This window comes from Etheostoma spectabile, chromosome 15, assembly GCF_008692095.1.
Source record: "Etheostoma spectabile isolate EspeVRDwgs_2016 chromosome 15, UIUC_Espe_1.0, whole genome shotgun sequence".
NCBI lineage: Eukaryota > Metazoa > Chordata > Actinopteri > Perciformes > Percidae > Etheostoma > Etheostoma spectabile.
The window spans coordinates 11,935,997-11,952,481 of record NC_045747.1 but is presented as its reverse complement, the minus strand read 5'-3'; the positions used below and the strand labels follow the sequence as shown (position 1 = coordinate 11,952,481).

General features: G+C 40.3%; 2 protein-coding genes and 1 long non-coding RNA gene across 9 annotated transcripts in view; 1 reads left to right on the top strand and 2 right to left on the bottom strand.

The window, feature by feature from the left end:
- Positions 1–1,540: 1,540 nt before the first annotated feature.
- Positions 1,541–13,149, bottom strand: raver1 (ribonucleoprotein, PTB-binding 1). Of its 6 annotated transcripts, none has more exons than XM_032538655.1 (15): positions 12,730–13,149; positions 11,614–11,680; positions 9,374–9,843; positions 8,142–8,333; positions 7,927–8,047; positions 7,737–7,837; positions 7,536–7,607; positions 7,086–7,166; positions 6,607–6,807; positions 6,423–6,504; positions 5,567–5,709; positions 5,304–5,378; positions 4,763–4,900; positions 4,553–4,618; positions 1,541–1,725 (listed from the first exon to the last, which is right to left on the bottom strand). In XM_032538655.1, exons 1-15 carry the CDS (start codon positions 13,051–13,053, stop codon positions 1,717–1,719), a joined length of 2,142 nt encoding a protein of 713 aa, XP_032394546.1. In that variant the 5' UTR covers positions 13,054–13,149; the 3' UTR covers positions 1,541–1,716. The 6 variants fall into 6 exon arrangements, 3 of the variants coding, with proteins under 3 accessions (XP_032394546.1, XP_032394544.1, XP_032394545.1); XM_032538653.1 differs by having other exon boundaries at positions 1,541–3,351; positions 4,763–4,897; positions 6,607–6,806; positions 7,088–7,166; positions 12,730–13,148; XM_032538654.1 differs by lacking the exon at positions 7,536–7,607 and having other exon boundaries at positions 1,541–3,351; positions 4,763–4,897; positions 6,607–6,806; positions 7,088–7,166; positions 12,730–13,147.
- Positions 8,541–16,485, top strand: part of LOC116703727 (uncharacterized) — a 25,843-nt gene continuing 17,898 nt past the window's right edge. The window contains exons 1-2 of the long non-coding RNA XR_004335496.1: positions 8,541–8,551; positions 9,330–9,344. This is a non-coding gene — a long non-coding RNA (uncharacterized LOC116703727). The remainder of the gene's footprint in view (positions 8,552–9,329; positions 9,345–16,485) is intronic.
- The window catches only part of tyk2 (tyrosine kinase 2), an 11,604-nt gene continuing 9,520 nt past the window's right edge, over positions 14,402–16,485 (bottom strand). For both annotated transcript variants that reach the window (XM_032538651.1, XM_032538652.1), the window contains exons 21-24: positions 15,538–15,710; positions 15,332–15,449; positions 15,101–15,211; positions 14,402–15,018 (exon numbers count right to left, since the gene is read on the bottom strand). In XM_032538651.1, coding sequence (XP_032394542.1) covers positions 14,875–15,018; positions 15,101–15,211; positions 15,332–15,449; positions 15,538–15,710 — 546 coding nt within the window. In that variant the 3' untranslated portion in view covers positions 14,402–14,874. The remainder of the gene's footprint in view (positions 15,019–15,100; positions 15,212–15,331; positions 15,450–15,537; positions 15,711–16,485) is intronic.

Below are 16,485 nucleotides of genomic sequence, written 5' to 3'. Positions count from 1 at the left end.
GGGGGGGGGGGGAGAAACATTAATATAATGCCAGTAGATTTAAAAAGCAACACCTTCATGTCTTCTGAATGTTCTCATTTCCATTGTCCTTTACAGATTGATGATAAAGAAAACAGAAGAATTTCTCTGTTAAGACTTATTTCTTATAAGTGACATTCCACGACAGCCCAAACATACAAGTTTCATAACAAATGTAGGCTATTGCAGCTTCTTGCCCATCAAGGGAAAGCTTCATCAGCTCAAGGCGCAGCAGGTCCACAAGAATAACAGCTAACCGAAACCTTTCACCCTGATGGCTGCTGAAAGGAAGAGGAGCCCCCCCAGCACCTCAGTATGAATGGTACGGCACAGTAATGCAAAGAGCTTAGTATTGCCACAAAGCCAATCACCTGGCCAGCTGAATTTAAGATCAGTTTGACCTGCCATTACCTTCAGGGTCTGCCCAACAGAAAATAAGAGCATAGCTGACATTTCAGCTTCTTCTTTAGTATGTTTTTTTTAATTAAATCTGAATGCCAACATTCTCTATATACACAGTCTTACCAGAGTGAAATATTACTTAACTCACTTTTCAGTTTGACGCATTCCTTCAGTTGTTTTAATTTCTTGAGCAGCCTTTAATCAGTCTGTACAGCTGCTGAATGACGGAGATGGATATTAAATTATTCATTCAAGCAGGACAATTCATCCACTGAGCAATAACTTACTAAACACTCATACAGGTCACATGCACAACAACACCACTCTCGCAAAGCCACCCATGGGTGGTAACATTTTGTAACTGACGTATACAGGAAAAGTCAGACAATTAGGTTATTAATTATTAGGCAAAAAAAACTAATCTGATTTTTCAAGTAATTAGCAATCTTTTTTTTCCTCCATATTGGGCAACAAAAGAAAAAGTCTTGCAGAAGTTTACAAGCAGGATTTTTATTAGCAGATGTTGTGATCCATCCTCCCTCTTGTTTACTTCATGCTTCTGTCGCACTCATTCCTCAAGCGCTCAGAAGCATTAGTTTTACGGTTGGTTGCCGAGCCAATAAAGCAAAACATCAGCTGGCTGCGTGTACTGTCATCACTTACACAATCAGCCTAAAACAAATCACTACTGCGGGCCTCATTAGTTGGCCTATAACTGTTTTTTTGCATTACAAAAACTAATGCTTTTGTTACTTTTATGCCAGCAGCAGAGGTTCAACTTTTCCCTACTGAAATAGGGCATGTTAAAGAGATTATGCAAATCAAGGCAATTTAAAAAAAAAAAAAATTATCCTGCTCTCATCCACACATGCTGATAAATTTTTGCTTTTTACCATTGATTATAATGTTACATTATTTTCAAGTATGAAAAACTTTTTGCATCTTGGGTTTCAAGTCAAATAAAATTTTGCTAATAGGTTAACAAGTCCACTTAACTCAAGAAACAAAAACATTTGGGTAAAATACATAAATATTTTCATGTTAATCCCAAAATATGTCAAATATATGATATCACAGAGCTAAAGTCTTAAGCTTCTTTAAATAATGAGTTACCAACATTTGTTAAATAACATTTACTTGCTCACATCACACAGAGACAACCATGGCTGTACAGATGAGAAGATGGCAGTTCGAATCAAATCGATCAAAGTGGTGATCATCATCATCATCATACAGTACGGCTGCATCTCTTGGGCCCTACACAACCTGAGTAAACCACAGTGGCGTCCCTCTTGGTCACACCAGTTGTCAATCATACAGGCAAACAACAAAAACACGAGGAGCAGCAAAATTCATTCAAAACACCAGACCAGAGGCAGGTTTGATTAAAGAAAACACAAAAAAAATTGACTCCGGAAAATGATCAAGCAGAACTATTTACACAGCAAATAACACAGAAATGGTAAATGTAGATGGAAGCCAACACAGGGCAGAATTATGTCACAGAAAACACTGTTAAGGCTCAAGTGTAGCTGCATTTCCTAGCAGAAGTCAGAGGTAATGGGTTTTCACAATCAAACTGTCAACCAGATAATTATAAAAAAAAAGAAAATATATATATATATAAAAAACAAGGAAAGTCATGTCACTGACCAATCACCTGCCAGTAGCTTCAATTAATACCTCCCTAGACTCGAGAGATGGCACACATCTCGTGTCCACCACCCCATCTACCCACCCAACTCAACCATCGAGGTGTGGTGTTTGGACTTTTAAGACATCAAAATTTTAACTTGGCAAAACAAAAACACAAACACTGAAAATATTCAACTCTTTGACATGTGTGTGAGTAGACTTGAAAATGGCACCTTTTCAGAGGTGAGAACAGATTTGGATTGTGACCTCCCAAGTGCATCACTCAACCAGTGTAGAGAACAGACTCCGTAAAACAATTGGAAGGTGTGAATCAATAGACAAACAACGTGGAAAAGTTAAAAGCTCGAGAAAATATGCCAGATCTGTAAAAAGCTTCACCGTCAAAATACACAGGCAGGTACATACAGCTGTCATTGGTGGATGGAAAGCTGCATGTTAACCAATGAGGAGAGGCCTGAATGTGGAAATAGTCATACAGCAAAATATACAACCCTGTGGAAACAAAAAGAAAAAAAAAAAAAACACCCATCTCAATACACAAACTACTGAACTTTTTACATAGAATTTAGGAAGGCTATTTAAAAAGTAGAGCCTTTCAAGTAAAGCTTGTACTATGAAAATCCCTTTGCCTGAAATTGTGGACAGCATCACTTTAGCGGGATGTCAAACATTATAAAAAGCAGCCCATTGTTGCTGTTGAAATCTTGCCAAACTATCTGTAGCGCTGCTGATACACCACACTCAACACAGGATTTAAAAAAAAAAAAAAAAAAAAAGCTTAAAAGAAAGTACTTCCATTTGCTAATTAACAATTTTTTTCTCAATGTACAAATTTTAACAGGAAATTAAAAGTCAAAAGAAAAAAGAAAATTAAAAACTTAAATTACCAACACACTAAAATCATATATACACACACACAGAAAAAAAACAACCAAGAATTCCCATGAAGTGACAACTGTCCAGATAGCAACAGGCTGCACTCCCCAGCGCCCCCCAGGGGTCACTCACAGGAGTACACAGGAGACACATCCAAGGACCACAAAGTTCATTGCAGAGACCCAGAGGAGATGCCATTGTGTCCTGGCTGTTAAATGGCTACTCCTACAGCAAGATGCCATTCAGCTGTAGTTAGAATATACGCTTCCGCTTAAGGTAGGAGTCTGCATAATGGCCACCAAGGCCCTGGGAGTGCTGGCCCACATAGCTGCCTTCAGGGCTTGGCTCTGGAGATGGGATCAACCGGGAGAACACGCGCTTATGGCTACCAATGGGAGTCTACAATTGGTTAAAAAAAGAAGAAGACAAAAATAAAAAATAAACAAACAACAACGTCTAAAAACAAAGACTTTCAACAGCAGGAAAAAAAAAAAAAAGCATACCTATTAGGTTATACTAGTCCATAGGCTAGGTAGTGACTAAGCGCCATCCACAAATCTAGTTAATAAGGATTCACTGTGACACATGTATGTTTAACATTAGTGATAAAATCATGCCAACAAATATTTTCAATAGCCAAGTAAAGGCTTTAGGACGCCCTACACGTTACTGTAGGCCCACTTTAATATGCAACTTAATTTTTTACAACATATGTAGTAGTGGTCCCTGCGCCGTCACACTCTGTTAAGGGGTCCTTGGCTTAAAAATTGTTAAAGACCCTGGTCTGAAATTAAAATTAAACAAGTAGCACACTTGGCGTATCACAGAAAAAAAACAAAATATTACTTTTCCATTTCCATGGCAACATTGTAACTTTCAGGGCAGAATAAAAAAAACAGAATGTTAGCCTAAATATACTGATACAACGGATTGTTTCGTTAATTTTGATATGGCGGATTTAGTTTTGATGAATGGTTGAAAGGATGAGAAGTGAATCATAGGATGAAACAACATTTTTACTGGAATTGTTTGGATGCCACTGACAAGGCATAATGAAGTTTGGACGTATTGTAGCTAAAGCTATCCTATGAAGAAAAGAAAAAAAAAAAAAATCCAGTAGATATTAGTTATATTCCGATTAAGTTAGCAAAGCAGTTTGGGGTTTATGTGCACTGCAGTATTTTATTACATTTGGAAAAATTCCACAATCCGTTACAAAGCTAACATCAGCTTACTGTTACAAAGCTAATGTTAGCTTAAGTAGACTAACGTTTAACAGGGAGGGACTAGAAATTGTCTGTTGCTTTTTTCTTTGCTTTGGGAGTGAATTGCCCCACAATATGAACATAAGTTTTATATAGTTGTTAACTGTTGTATAATCACAATATTACAGTTTAGGATTTTATTTAGCATCATATTATTGGCACTTCAGTGATGCATGCATGATGCAGATAGAACCGAGGCGCATAATCTTGTTAAATCAATCCCTCTTGTGTAATATTGCCTAAATAAATACTTATCTATAAAAAAAAAATAAAAATAAAAAAAAAATTAAAAATTAAAAAAAAAGGAGGCAAAGACAAGAAAGTGTCTAAATTACCTTCACAGCATTCCCCAAGCCTGGGGGGTAGTTGGTGGTGTGGCTCACAGGAGGCATTCCCACAGCCTGAGGACAAACAACCATCTTTCAGTGACCTAGACTTCTCCTGAGGCTCATGCACACACACACACACAGCGTAACAATTATTGCACATGGGATCATTCTTGGAACCAAACCAAACTTGTCCGAAGTCCAAAGTGTGAGGCTTACCCTATTGAGAAGGGTGGTAGGGAGGCTACCGTTACTGGGGGCCTTGGGCCCTGAGCTGAAGTATGAGGACATGGGTTCGTTGGGAGGATAACTGTAGTGTGAAAAACGCTCACTGTAGTCAGGGTGACGAGAGAGCTGCAGAAACAAACTGTTAGTATAGTACTATACGGGGTTCATAAGCATTTTAACCAATACTTTTCCATGACTTTTTGGCTATTTCCACGACTATGTATTCCTAAAAAAAAATGTTAGTCAAGATTATACAATAAATCAGTGTTAACGTTTACCCTAATGTAGGTTACATTATGTAGTTCATAGAGGAATTCGTAATTGCGCCTCAAAATAGAACGTTAAGACGACGTGAAATACATTCAAATTTAGTTGATTTATTTTAATTAATGACATTATGCTTGGTTTAAAAATGTCATGACTTTCTCAAAACTTTTCCACGTTTTTTTTCAATACATACGAGCGCTGAATATAATAATCCCACATTGAAACCATGCTCACACAGTCTTGAAAACGGTTGACTGAACACTACCTGTTGGTGACCAAATCCTGCCAAGTCTCCAGTATCAAGGTTCTCCTGCTGTTCATACAAGTGGGCTAGAGGATCCTGAGGAGAAACACCAGATGGGCATCAGACCAGATCACATCATATGTGCTACTAAAAGAGCAGCAATCAGCTGGTACACTGTAAATGTCATCAGGTCACCATGACATCTAGGACAGCTGCATCCATTTGTATCAAATTTTGTACAACAGGTCTTTTTATTAACAAAGCAGTGGATACTTGGTGGTTACCTGGTGTAGAGGAGGATATTCTTGGCTGTAGGAATCCTGGTAGCGCAAGTTGTAATTTGGCTGAATGCTCTGGTGTACGTGCTGGTTGGACACATTACTTAGTGTAGGCCTCTTCCTATAGGGGTGAGGTCTGCAGCTTCCTCCTGGAGTAGGAGAGGATGGACAGACATTACATGCTGGAATATATTTTAGTATTAGGGTTCTCAAAGTTAAATTTAAGACCTTTTTAAAAACCACTTAGAATGAATGGCAATGCCAAAATCCCAGCCATACTGGCAAAAGTAAGAAAGAGATAATGTAAAGTCAGTGCGGATTGTAAGCCCACAGGCTGCAATATGGACGATGCAATGTCAGTATTGCTACAAGTTACCACAGTGGAGGGTTTACAATTTGCCGTTTAAGAGCTATGCTGTGAACAGAACTGTGCTATAGGTGCCTGTTGCTGAGCCGCTGTTTCTAGCTCTTCATCTGGGAGTCCAAAGACCATCGTGAGAGATTCTTGGGCTTAACCCACTCATATTTTAGATTCTGCTGCCACTTTCAATGGGCATATGTAGCCAACGTCACCCCACCAAACAGAGGAAATTGTAACGTGACACAAAACATTGGATAATTCTGACGTTAATATATTTAATGTAATTGTCTCTCTTGTCCCTTAAATGAAAAAAGAGGACCAGAAAAAAAAAAAGTTAAAAACAATCTCTTTTAATTAGTAAATGAAATGGCCATATTTTGAAGATATAAAATTCAATGAATTAATACTTTTATTTACCTAAGTTGATGCAGCAAACAAGAACAGAACGCAAAGCAGGACGATCAGAACCCCATAGTGCAAAACAAATAAAAAGCACCTCACCTGAGGGGAAAACATTGCCAACACAGAGGAAGGCACTCTGGGGATGGTTCACATCCTTTGGAGGATCTCCTAGTATGGATACCTGACAGAAGGGTAAAAGGTCATTTTTACCTTTTACACTAGGATAGAAAGCTGGACAAAAATACAAGAGAGGAAACATTATTGAAAGTACTTGGGACCTTACCCCTTGAGCTGTGAGGCCATCTGCGCCCATCATGCCACCCATCAAGGGCATGGAGATGCCATGCAGAGTGGGAGAGGAAGTCTGGGGGAAGGTACACGCTGCGGTGGGGGACTCCTGCTCTCTTGCTAGGGCCCTGCCAAGTGGCATTGGCTTTAGGGGGGCCAGAGAATCCGACTGTAGACCAAGACCTGGGACACCACCTAGGGGAATTAAATAGAGGAATGGTTGTAAATTACAATTATTGTAATCTTCAATGAATGTAAACATACGTACATGTCATCTTTTAGAGCTATAGGATTCTACGTAACATGAAGACTTATGTTACATTGTCACAATTTTATGGCCAAGGTAAAGACGAAAAGCCATGATTAAAAGGCAAAGAGGAATACAGATGTTTAGCATCATAAGTAACTGGAAGGAAAAAAAAAAAAATGCAGTTTGTGGCTCAAGGAGCTACGGCTGGAGTCGGTGGATGCCAAACCTTGGGGCAGGTCTCCGAGCAGATGGACTCCCTGCTGGACGGGCAAAGAAGCCAGAGGATTCTCCCCAATGAGTCCTGCCTGCTGGCCAAATGAGAGAGCAGAGTTCAGTGTCATAAGAAGGTCACAGCCTGGCTGCAGCACTTGAGCAGTGAAAAACTGCTGCACTAAAAAAAGCAAACTTAATCTGCACTGAGGCTTACTCACCACATATGAAATTATGCCCGTGCACAGTGGGTATTTACACTTTTAGAACACAATTGAGCACACCTACCACATCACTCAGCACCACTCAAAGTACACCCCACACAGAGAGAGAGAAAAAAGAAAAAAAAGAAAACTAGTCTCCTAGCAAGTTTCTATCACTGAAAAAAATAAAAAAATGAATCCACCTAGCTTCACCACCACCTCACACACAGATAGTCAAACACAAACACCATTATCACTCACACAAGGCACTAAAGGAGTTTCTTTATTGTGCAGCACCTGAGCCCAGAGAAGATGATTTCCCAGAAAGGCTTGCTAATTGTAAAGAGGGAAAGAGCAGAGAGTGGGGGGGGGGAAAGCGTGTATGAGTAGGAGAGGATGAATCACAACAGGCTGAGCAGCAAGGAGGCACATGTCAGAGAAAAAGCAGAAAGGTAGCAGTACCTGCTGCGCCTTGGCCTGGTTCTGAAGGAGCAGCTGGAGCAGAGCGGCGGAGAGGGCAGGGTTGGCCAGCAGGGGCATTGTAGGGGCTGCACCCAGGAGGCCTGCACACAAAGAGGACATCAGGATCCATAGCATCAGAACAAAAACTAAGAATTAAGGCATTGATGAAGAGCTACCGATAACAGCTCACCTTGCTTGGGTCCCTGTGACAGTGGGTTGAGCAGCATCTTCAGGGTGGCAGGGTTATTGAAGCCTGTAAGTATCTGCATGGCTGTGGGATCAGGGAGGAGACCTTTACCCCTATTCACAGCCTTGAAGGGAGGGGCCACAAGTCAGGCAATCAGCACAAAAGCAAAGACAAAATCATTGACATGTAAATACAGTGCATCAATCCGACTTAAATACCATCGTTTGGGCAGCAATTAGAGCAGCCAACATGCTTCTTCCAGGAGGGCCAGGGGCACAGAAGGACACCCTGATGTGTGTCCCACCCAGCAGCCTGCCATCAGTAAGTCGCTGTGCCTCCTCGGACATCTCAGCAGAGGCAAACTCCAACATCGCAAACCGCCGGAAACTTCCATCTTGTCCCTGAGCCAACTGTAGAGAGGGGGCGGGAACAGTCGTTCTAATTTCACAGACACAAATTTGGCCCACGTTCTCGCTGCTAATAAATACAGTAACAAGGTATGAGCTGACTTTTCTCTTTAACTTTACATACTGCACAGACGAGTGAAACATCTATCTAAAAGCACATTTATTTTGAAAATGTCCTGTAAAACCAACGAAATGTACCAGAATCACTGCTCAAACAAGAAGTTATGTTAATTGATAATGGTGTGACTCCCATAACAGCCTCTCATTTAAGCCTGAGCTGATTTAGTGTTCCTTTAAGTCCAAAAAACTAATCTGGTAGACGCAGCAAGAAAAATTACTATAAATGATTAATAGATATTAGAACATAAAATTCTTAATTCTAACTCATTTGCAGTCTTTAAACCATTCACTATTTGATTTGGCCTCATGAATTAATACCATCTAGGTTTCAATAGTTCATAACCAAGCCAGTTGTAATATTGTTTAAAAAATTTTTTTTTAAAAATGATCCCATGATCCTTAAAATCACTAAATTTTCCACAATCTAAAAAACACTGGAACCAGCAGAAAAGTACAACTATGCACACCGTGCTAAAAAGGACAGCCCCTCTATCGTTCCAGAAAAGCCTGCTGAATGACACCTGTGGGGAGTCAGGTGGTCATCGCCATAGAAACCAGCAATGTTCATTGCTATCGAACCTTTGAGTGGCCACCGAGATTTTTATGGAGAAAAAAAAAAAAAAAAAAAAAGGACTGAAAGCTCAAATATGGAATACAATTTTACAAAATTGTTCCGTCATCTGGAACGCTTCACCACACCCACACCCCCACATGGCATTTTGCTTGTAAAAGTTACTAACAATTAATCAATTATCAGAATTTCTGTCATTGACTAGTCGATTAATGGACTAAACCTTGCAAGCTGGTATTACATAATTTATTCTACACGTAAAATACAATCTGGGTAATGTATACTTCTGAAATCATATTCATTTGTAGCAGTGTGCAGCACAAGTAACAGTGTCTGTGTGTGGTGATTTGACCTGGCAGAAGATTGGCGCATGGGTGTCAGTCAGGGCGTTGCGGAGGTCCTGGGCTGTCAGCAGGTTTGGGGGCAGGCGGTCCACGCACAGGCATTTAGAGTGCAGGAGTGGATACGTGAGGGAGCCCACTTCAGTCCAGTGGACATACAGCATGCGGGAGCCCAGCTGCTTGCCTAATAGCTCTGACTTGGCCCTGGCAGCAGAGTCCTTCTTCATGTACTCCACAAAGCCATAGCCCTTGGAATGCCCTGTTACGGCACTGTACACCAGAAAGCAGCGCTCCAAGTTACCAAAGGGTCGCACCAACTCCTCAAACTGCTGCTGGGTGAAAGCACGGGGCAAGTTGGCGATGCACAGCAGAGAGTCTGTTGGCTGCAGCTGCACTGAGATCTCCCTGTCCCGTAGCACATGCTGGTGGAAGTCTTTGATGGCACACTGCGCCTGTTCCCCATTTAATAATGTCACAAATGCTGAAGGTGATGGGGGACAGAGAGAAGAAGGGAGACAAAACCCAATTTGGTATAAAGTGAGGGAGTGACATCTCAGTTAACATTAAGAAAAAGTTTTTTTATTAATACACAGCAGGGAAAACCTGGTTAGTGACACCAGGTCACTTTTAGAAGGTTTGATAAAAAGGCACACACCCAGCTTTCATGTCACTGCAACATTTCCCCTAATGAGAATACAATAGGTGTCATCGCGGCTGACAAGAACTAAAAAAGGCATTTTATTTGACAGAGCATCACGTTGAAAGCTAAAAGATTTGATCCATTACTTTTAATGTTATTGGCACTTTTAGAATGTCTACCAATGTGGCAGACTCTTATAGAGCCCCATGTCAACCAAAAAAAAAAAAAAAGCCCACCAACAATTCTTGATGTTGATCATCTGCCACAACAGTTTGGTAGATGCCAGACATACCCTGAATTTACCATCAGGCTGATGCAATTTTCTAGCCGGTTATCAGCCACTAAACTGCTGTCTGTTTTAGTCGGTTTGTTCTGACAAATCGACTGTTGAAGCTGATTTTTCATGCACAGACCATCTTAAAGAAGAAGAAGAAGAAGAAGAAGAAGAAGAAGAGAGATTCCCTAATTTGAGACACAGGTCACATTTTGGGGCATACAATGTTGATTCTCCCCCCTAAGGATGATTTAAAACGGATTATTGATTGATTCATGTGTTTTAACTGCAGAAACTGGTTGTCTTGATGCATACAAATGGATGACTTTGTGTTGGGACATTGTGACAAGCAAGTTTCACCGTCATAAGAATAGCACAATTAGATGTGCTATGTAAATGAAGCTTTGCATGCATGGTTGCCATCTCTATTTTGGAACATGGTGGCATTATTTCTTCAATTTTGTCAAGCCATTTTGTCCAGAGTAAATTAATTTCCAAAATGAGCTAAACAGCTACAGAACTCACTTGGGGGAAAGACTCACTGGAAAAATGTTAGCTAGCCAGATCTTTCTTGCTAGCAAACTTACCCGTAGCTTGCCAACTCTGCTAGTGCTGCTAATAGTTAGCTCACTGCTGTGCACTATATAGACTACAGTCACACCTAGGAGATGTTCCGATACAGCTTAAAAACGCTGGTATCGGGAAGTACTGGCGATCTGACGTAATAAAGCCCTCAAGGAAATCTATGTTAAAAGTTGTTTGTTCTTTTTTTGTTATAACCGACTAGATGATAAAAGGAAGTTCTACAGTGTTCATGGTTTGTTCATGTTTCACAAAGAGTTTAACCCTGAGCCAGACCAACAACAAATCACATCCTATCCATACAGGGATAGTAGTGTACAGTTGTTAAACATAAAATATATGACACGCTGGTATCAGATCAGTACTCTGTATTGGCCGATATGCAAGTTCAAGTATCGGGAAACAACAAAATGGTATCAGACCATCTCTACACACACCTCGAACACATACCAGTCAAACTGGGTTACAATTAGTAGTGTAATTTAGTAGAAGAAAGAATTTTGTTACCCCTAGTGATGAAATACAAAGGACTAAAGTACTTATGTATTGAGTATTTTCCTTAACGTTAAGAACCTTTAAATTGTGAAGAAAAATGTGTCCTTATCAAATGCAGACAGCCATTTTTGTTATGAGAGAGATATATATAGTTTGTCTGCAGCTTTAATCATTCACTTTTGTAAAATTATCTGTGATGGATTTACTCCTGTAAACTGAACACGCAATGCTTAACATGATGGACAAGCAGATAGACCAACCTGTGCCTTTGTATTTGTCAACAAAGCAGTACTTCAAGTCATAGTTGCCCAACAGCTCATGAACCTCCTGTAAATGAGAAAAGACAATCATTACATTCAGACATTTACATGACGTCAAACACTTTTACCAGGTTCATATATACACACACACACACACACACACACTATCCATCCATCCATCCATCCATCAGGTTTGACTTCCTAAGTTGTAGTTTTTGGCCATCTTACAGTAGATTACTTAAGTGCTGATTTGGGTCATCACATAATAAACTCATTCATATCCTCTGGTAAACTATTAACAAGTTGCACCTGTGAAGAGGTGATATGGCAATACCCTGACTCATTGTTATAGGAGAAATTGTTCTGCGCTGCTTTCGACCATTCACAAACGAATGGCAATTCTGTCTAGCATTTTCTGAAACGTTTTGTCTCCACACCTTCCACCTTTTGTTATATTGCAACTCACATCTCGAACTCCAACAACTCCCCCCACCCCTCTGTGAACAATGGTACCACCCGCAGGCCCACCGCTCCCCACGAGTCAGGCACGTTCCAAAAAAATGTGGCGTCATGAATAAATCACTGGCCGATCGATGCAACCAAAACGCCAGCTTTAACAACAGATGGGCTTATGAAGAAGTCCCAGCGCACCTGTAACTCCCATAAAAGGGGAATATAATTACCGTCAATTTGGCTTTAAAGCTTGACCAATGAAAAAGAAAAGAAAAAAAAACAAAACGGGAACATTAAAAGTTTTCAAATTGTTAACGCTACCTACCAGGCCGGAATGCCTGGTAGGTCATCCAGGCCACAGATGACAATTACTGACAGTTGTCTTACCACCTGGAGGTTATCCTAACAACGCAAAACGAATGTAAACAATACTAAGCGTATTCGGTGGCTGCCAATAAACTATGTTTTCTTTTAAATAAACCAGTTGCAGATTCAATAAAGCAAAATATTGCATCAATCAAACTTAAAGACAGCTAACGAGTTAAATGGCTAGCAGGCTAACATAGGTAGCATGGCAAAGCATATTGGAGCTAGGCTAACGTTAGCCAAGCGACCCCCGTCAATTAATCAAGCATGTAATTTGTTAGTACTTTTTATTCATACCTGATTGCTAACGTCGGAGGGCAGATTTTTTATGATGATTTTTCGACGGTTGTAAAACTCCCGGCGAGTTCTCTCTAAGCGGCTCTCAATCTCTTCGGGGCTCAGTGATGTCAAGTCCTCGTCGACCCTCCGCTGACACTCACGTTCCGACGTTGAATTCTCTTCGCGGCGTTCGAGTTCGGGATACCGGCCCGTTTCTCCGGACATCCAGTTTTTGTAATCCACAGCGAGGTCGTCATTTTCGTGTGGACGAGGGGCGAAACTGAGCCCTGTGTCTGCGCTTTCGTCCCTGGCAGTTGTACTAACAGACACGACGGCCGCCATCACTCAGTTTGGTGGAAGTTTTATCGGTCTGATAACTCACACCGAGGTCCCCGATTTGAGCAGTTTAAACAATACACACATGGCCCCAGGGACGTTTCTCATTGGACGATAGGGGACGCATTCTCCATGACTACGACGTAATCGAGGGCGGGGGCGGGGCCACGTTGGCTCCTCGTTAACTGTCCATGTTCAAAACTAGATATGACTGCTAGGGATTTCCCTTAAATTGGAATTACACCAATTTCTGCCCAGTAAAAACACATTTATAATTAGTTTTAATTTGTATCCAAGGTCAATGCTACAATAAGAACAGGACAAACACAGTACAGTGTTTGATAGTGAAACAGTGTTTCAAAGATACAATCTTTGATAGCATCACAAGATTCATGACTAATAAATGAATGGGGTCAATATAGGGAAAACGACAGGCTAAAGAACATAATAGCCTATGTCGAGGAAAATTAATGAAGTAAACAATTAAGTATTCTGATTCTGATATAGGCATAGCTAGTATACGGCAACGGCTTGGTGTGTCATGTCCTTATACACACAAAAAAATCACTTTATTAAATGCATCCAGCCATATGCATCAGTTTCTTACTCATCGTGTTAATCCAGTTACTGTTTGTTTTCAATTGTAAAATTAAGATATTAGTTTATGTATGTAGTATAGAGTATATTTTCATGTTTTATCTGGATAATACAATGGATACAGTGGATTATACAGTGGAATATGTGGAACAAATGCCTGCATCAGTGTTGAAGCTCTATCCATGTATCAGGTTCTACCGGATAAAGGAGACTTGGTCTAGAGGTGTATGCAGAACACTGATTAAAACACCTGTTTAATATGAATATTTCCTGCATGCCAGGATAGGAGGTGTCAGGGGACTCTTTACTGGTCTGTGAGGAATCTGGGTAATATGGCCTGTCTCATAACCACACAATTCTATATGGTTAAAATGTACATTAATATAAATTAGTAAAAGCAGCAGTATTCTTGTTGATTTCTTTCTCGCTGTGCAGCAAGATGCTATATTGCAAACAGCTGGGCTGGTGTTGTGTAGAAAGTGGTAATGCCGTTTTCATTTTTCACAAGTTGAACATACATGGACAGGCACCTTAATGGCCAAGACAACACAGGGTATTAGGCAAGACTATTTCCTGGGTCCGTGACCTGTCTGAAAAACTTTAATGTAGTAGTTTGTCAAAGTCCATCCCTTAGCTTGAGATCAGTGAGTTTTTATGTAAAATATAATTAGCCATACTTTATAGCTACAAAATCTGGTAACAGATCTAAATGGTACATTATGTAAAACGTTTTTATACACTTTAGGACACATGTATCAATCTGTATTTTAGTTTTTAAGAAAAGGGCATGTTAAAATGCATTATATTTTGAATTTGTTCTTTTGGTTGATACAAAATTAAACACAAACTTAACACTCAAAAAAAATTTACAAACATTAAACACAAACTAAAAAATAGTATTCTCCCAATCTTAATACTTACTGTGATATATGCAGACCTATTACTTTTAAAAAGACAAAAGCTGACACTCTTCCCAAGACATTGCCTTTCTTCATTAAGTTCAACTCATCAGCCAACAATAAAACAAAACTTTCTGCGTTTATCATTGCCTTAACATCAGTAATGAAAGGATAGCAGTGTGCTTTTATACTGTAAAAAGATATCTATGTAAATGGAGACAGCAGGCATTTCCCAGCAAGAAACACATTACTGGCTACCCTGTAATATACAGTATGGTGGCCATAGTGGCAAAGTGATGACATGTAGACAAGTAGATCTTCAGAGGCCTGATCAGCAAATCTGAGCCGAGGAAAAGTTTATATGCGACTGCCAGTCGTATGTTTGGCGAATAGCCTCAAACTTTTCAATAAGGGATTTGAACGATGGTCGTTGTGCAGGGTCTGCAGCCCAACACTGCTCCATTAACATCTTCATCTGTTGGTAAAAATGCATTGTGAAAGTATTGAGCTACTCATCATGCCAATAACATGTCAATTGTGTTTAATGGGGATGTTACCTCTTGCGGGCAGTCTTTGGGACGAGGCAATCGCTGTTGTTTCTCCAACTGTTTTATGAGAACCATCACAGTCATCTGTCCCTGGGGTCTGTCCATCATCTCCACGAACTTCTACAAAAACACAAAAGAGTACATTGTGCATTTAACACAGGGATTCAACATTTTCTTGATTGGCTCACGTGAATATATATGCAGGTTTCAACTTGAGAAAAAAGGCCAGTGATGACGTACTACTGGAGGGCTTTGGCGATGGTCACAGCGGGTCAGGATCTCGTACAACGTAACGCCAAACGACCAAATGTCAGAGGAAAAGGAAAATTTACTTTCCTTCAAGCACTCAATGGCATACCTATACAATACAAAATACAGTACAGTTTAATGGCAAAAGTGATGGAACAAAGCATTGAATAACACTGTAAAGTGCTTCATGAACTTACCAAAACACTGGACTGTCCCCATCCTCACGGACACGGTAGTAGATCTCGCCCTCTGGGATGTACTTTGTCAGGCCAAAGTCTCCAATCTTCACCAAACTTTCATTTTCCACTAAGACATTACGGGCAGCAAGGTCTCGATGGATATATCGTTTAGAGTGCAAGTACTCCATACCCTTTAAAAGACAACAGAAATAAAAGATTGATTTACTTACTGAGAGGGGACAAAAACAAAAAGATACAGCGGAGTACAATGTTTTTGAAAAGGAGATGATGTTCTGTTAAAGTGTCCTTTAGTATTTAGTTTTTAGCCATGCTAGCAGGATACATATATGGTTCTAGGGATTTCAGTTTTTGTCTATCTGTTGGCCTGTCCAGACTAAAACATCTACAACTATTGGACAGATTACCCTGACATCTTGTCCAGACATTCATGTACCCCAGATAACGAGTCTTGCTGACTTTGGTGATTCACTGACATTTCATTTAACACACTACACTATGACGGTGAACATGGTTTACATTATACCTTCAAAACATCAACATGTTAGCATTGTCACTGTGAGCATATTAGCATGCTGACATTAGCATTTACAGTACAGCCACACAGAGCAGCCAATGTAGCTGTAGACTCTTAGGGCCCTGATGTAATGATCTAAGCGCACGGCAGGAAGAGCGTGGCGCAGGTGCGTTTAGGGCGTGTCCAAATCCACTTTTGATAGTTTGACGGCAGAAATTAAGGGTCCTGCGCATGGTTCAGAAGGGTTGTACTTAGTGTCATCATTAATTCATAGGTGTGTTTTGGGCGTAACGTGCAATAAACCAATCAGTGTCATCTCCAATTCCCTTTGAAAGCTAGGTTCATTTGTACCTTGGCGCATTGCTATTATGATGGCCGATTTGCATGGTAATATTTTTATATGCAATCTTTTGCATGTTTGTGTGCTGCTG

Bases quoted from the DNA above. Each gene is read 5' to 3' on its own strand.
- raver1 (XM_032538653.1), bottom strand. From the start codon at position 13,053: ATGGCGGCCGTCGTGTCTGTTAGTACAACTGCCAGGGACGAAAGCGCA. The intron at 11,681-12,729 runs GTATGAATAAAA...TCTCATTTACAG, and splicing joins CCTCCGACGTTAGCAATCAG to GAGGTTCATGAGCTGTTGGG. The intron at 6,505-6,606 runs GTAAGGTCCCAA...CCCTTCTGTCAG, and splicing joins ATGGCCTCACAGCTCAAGGG to GTATCCATACTAGGAGATCC.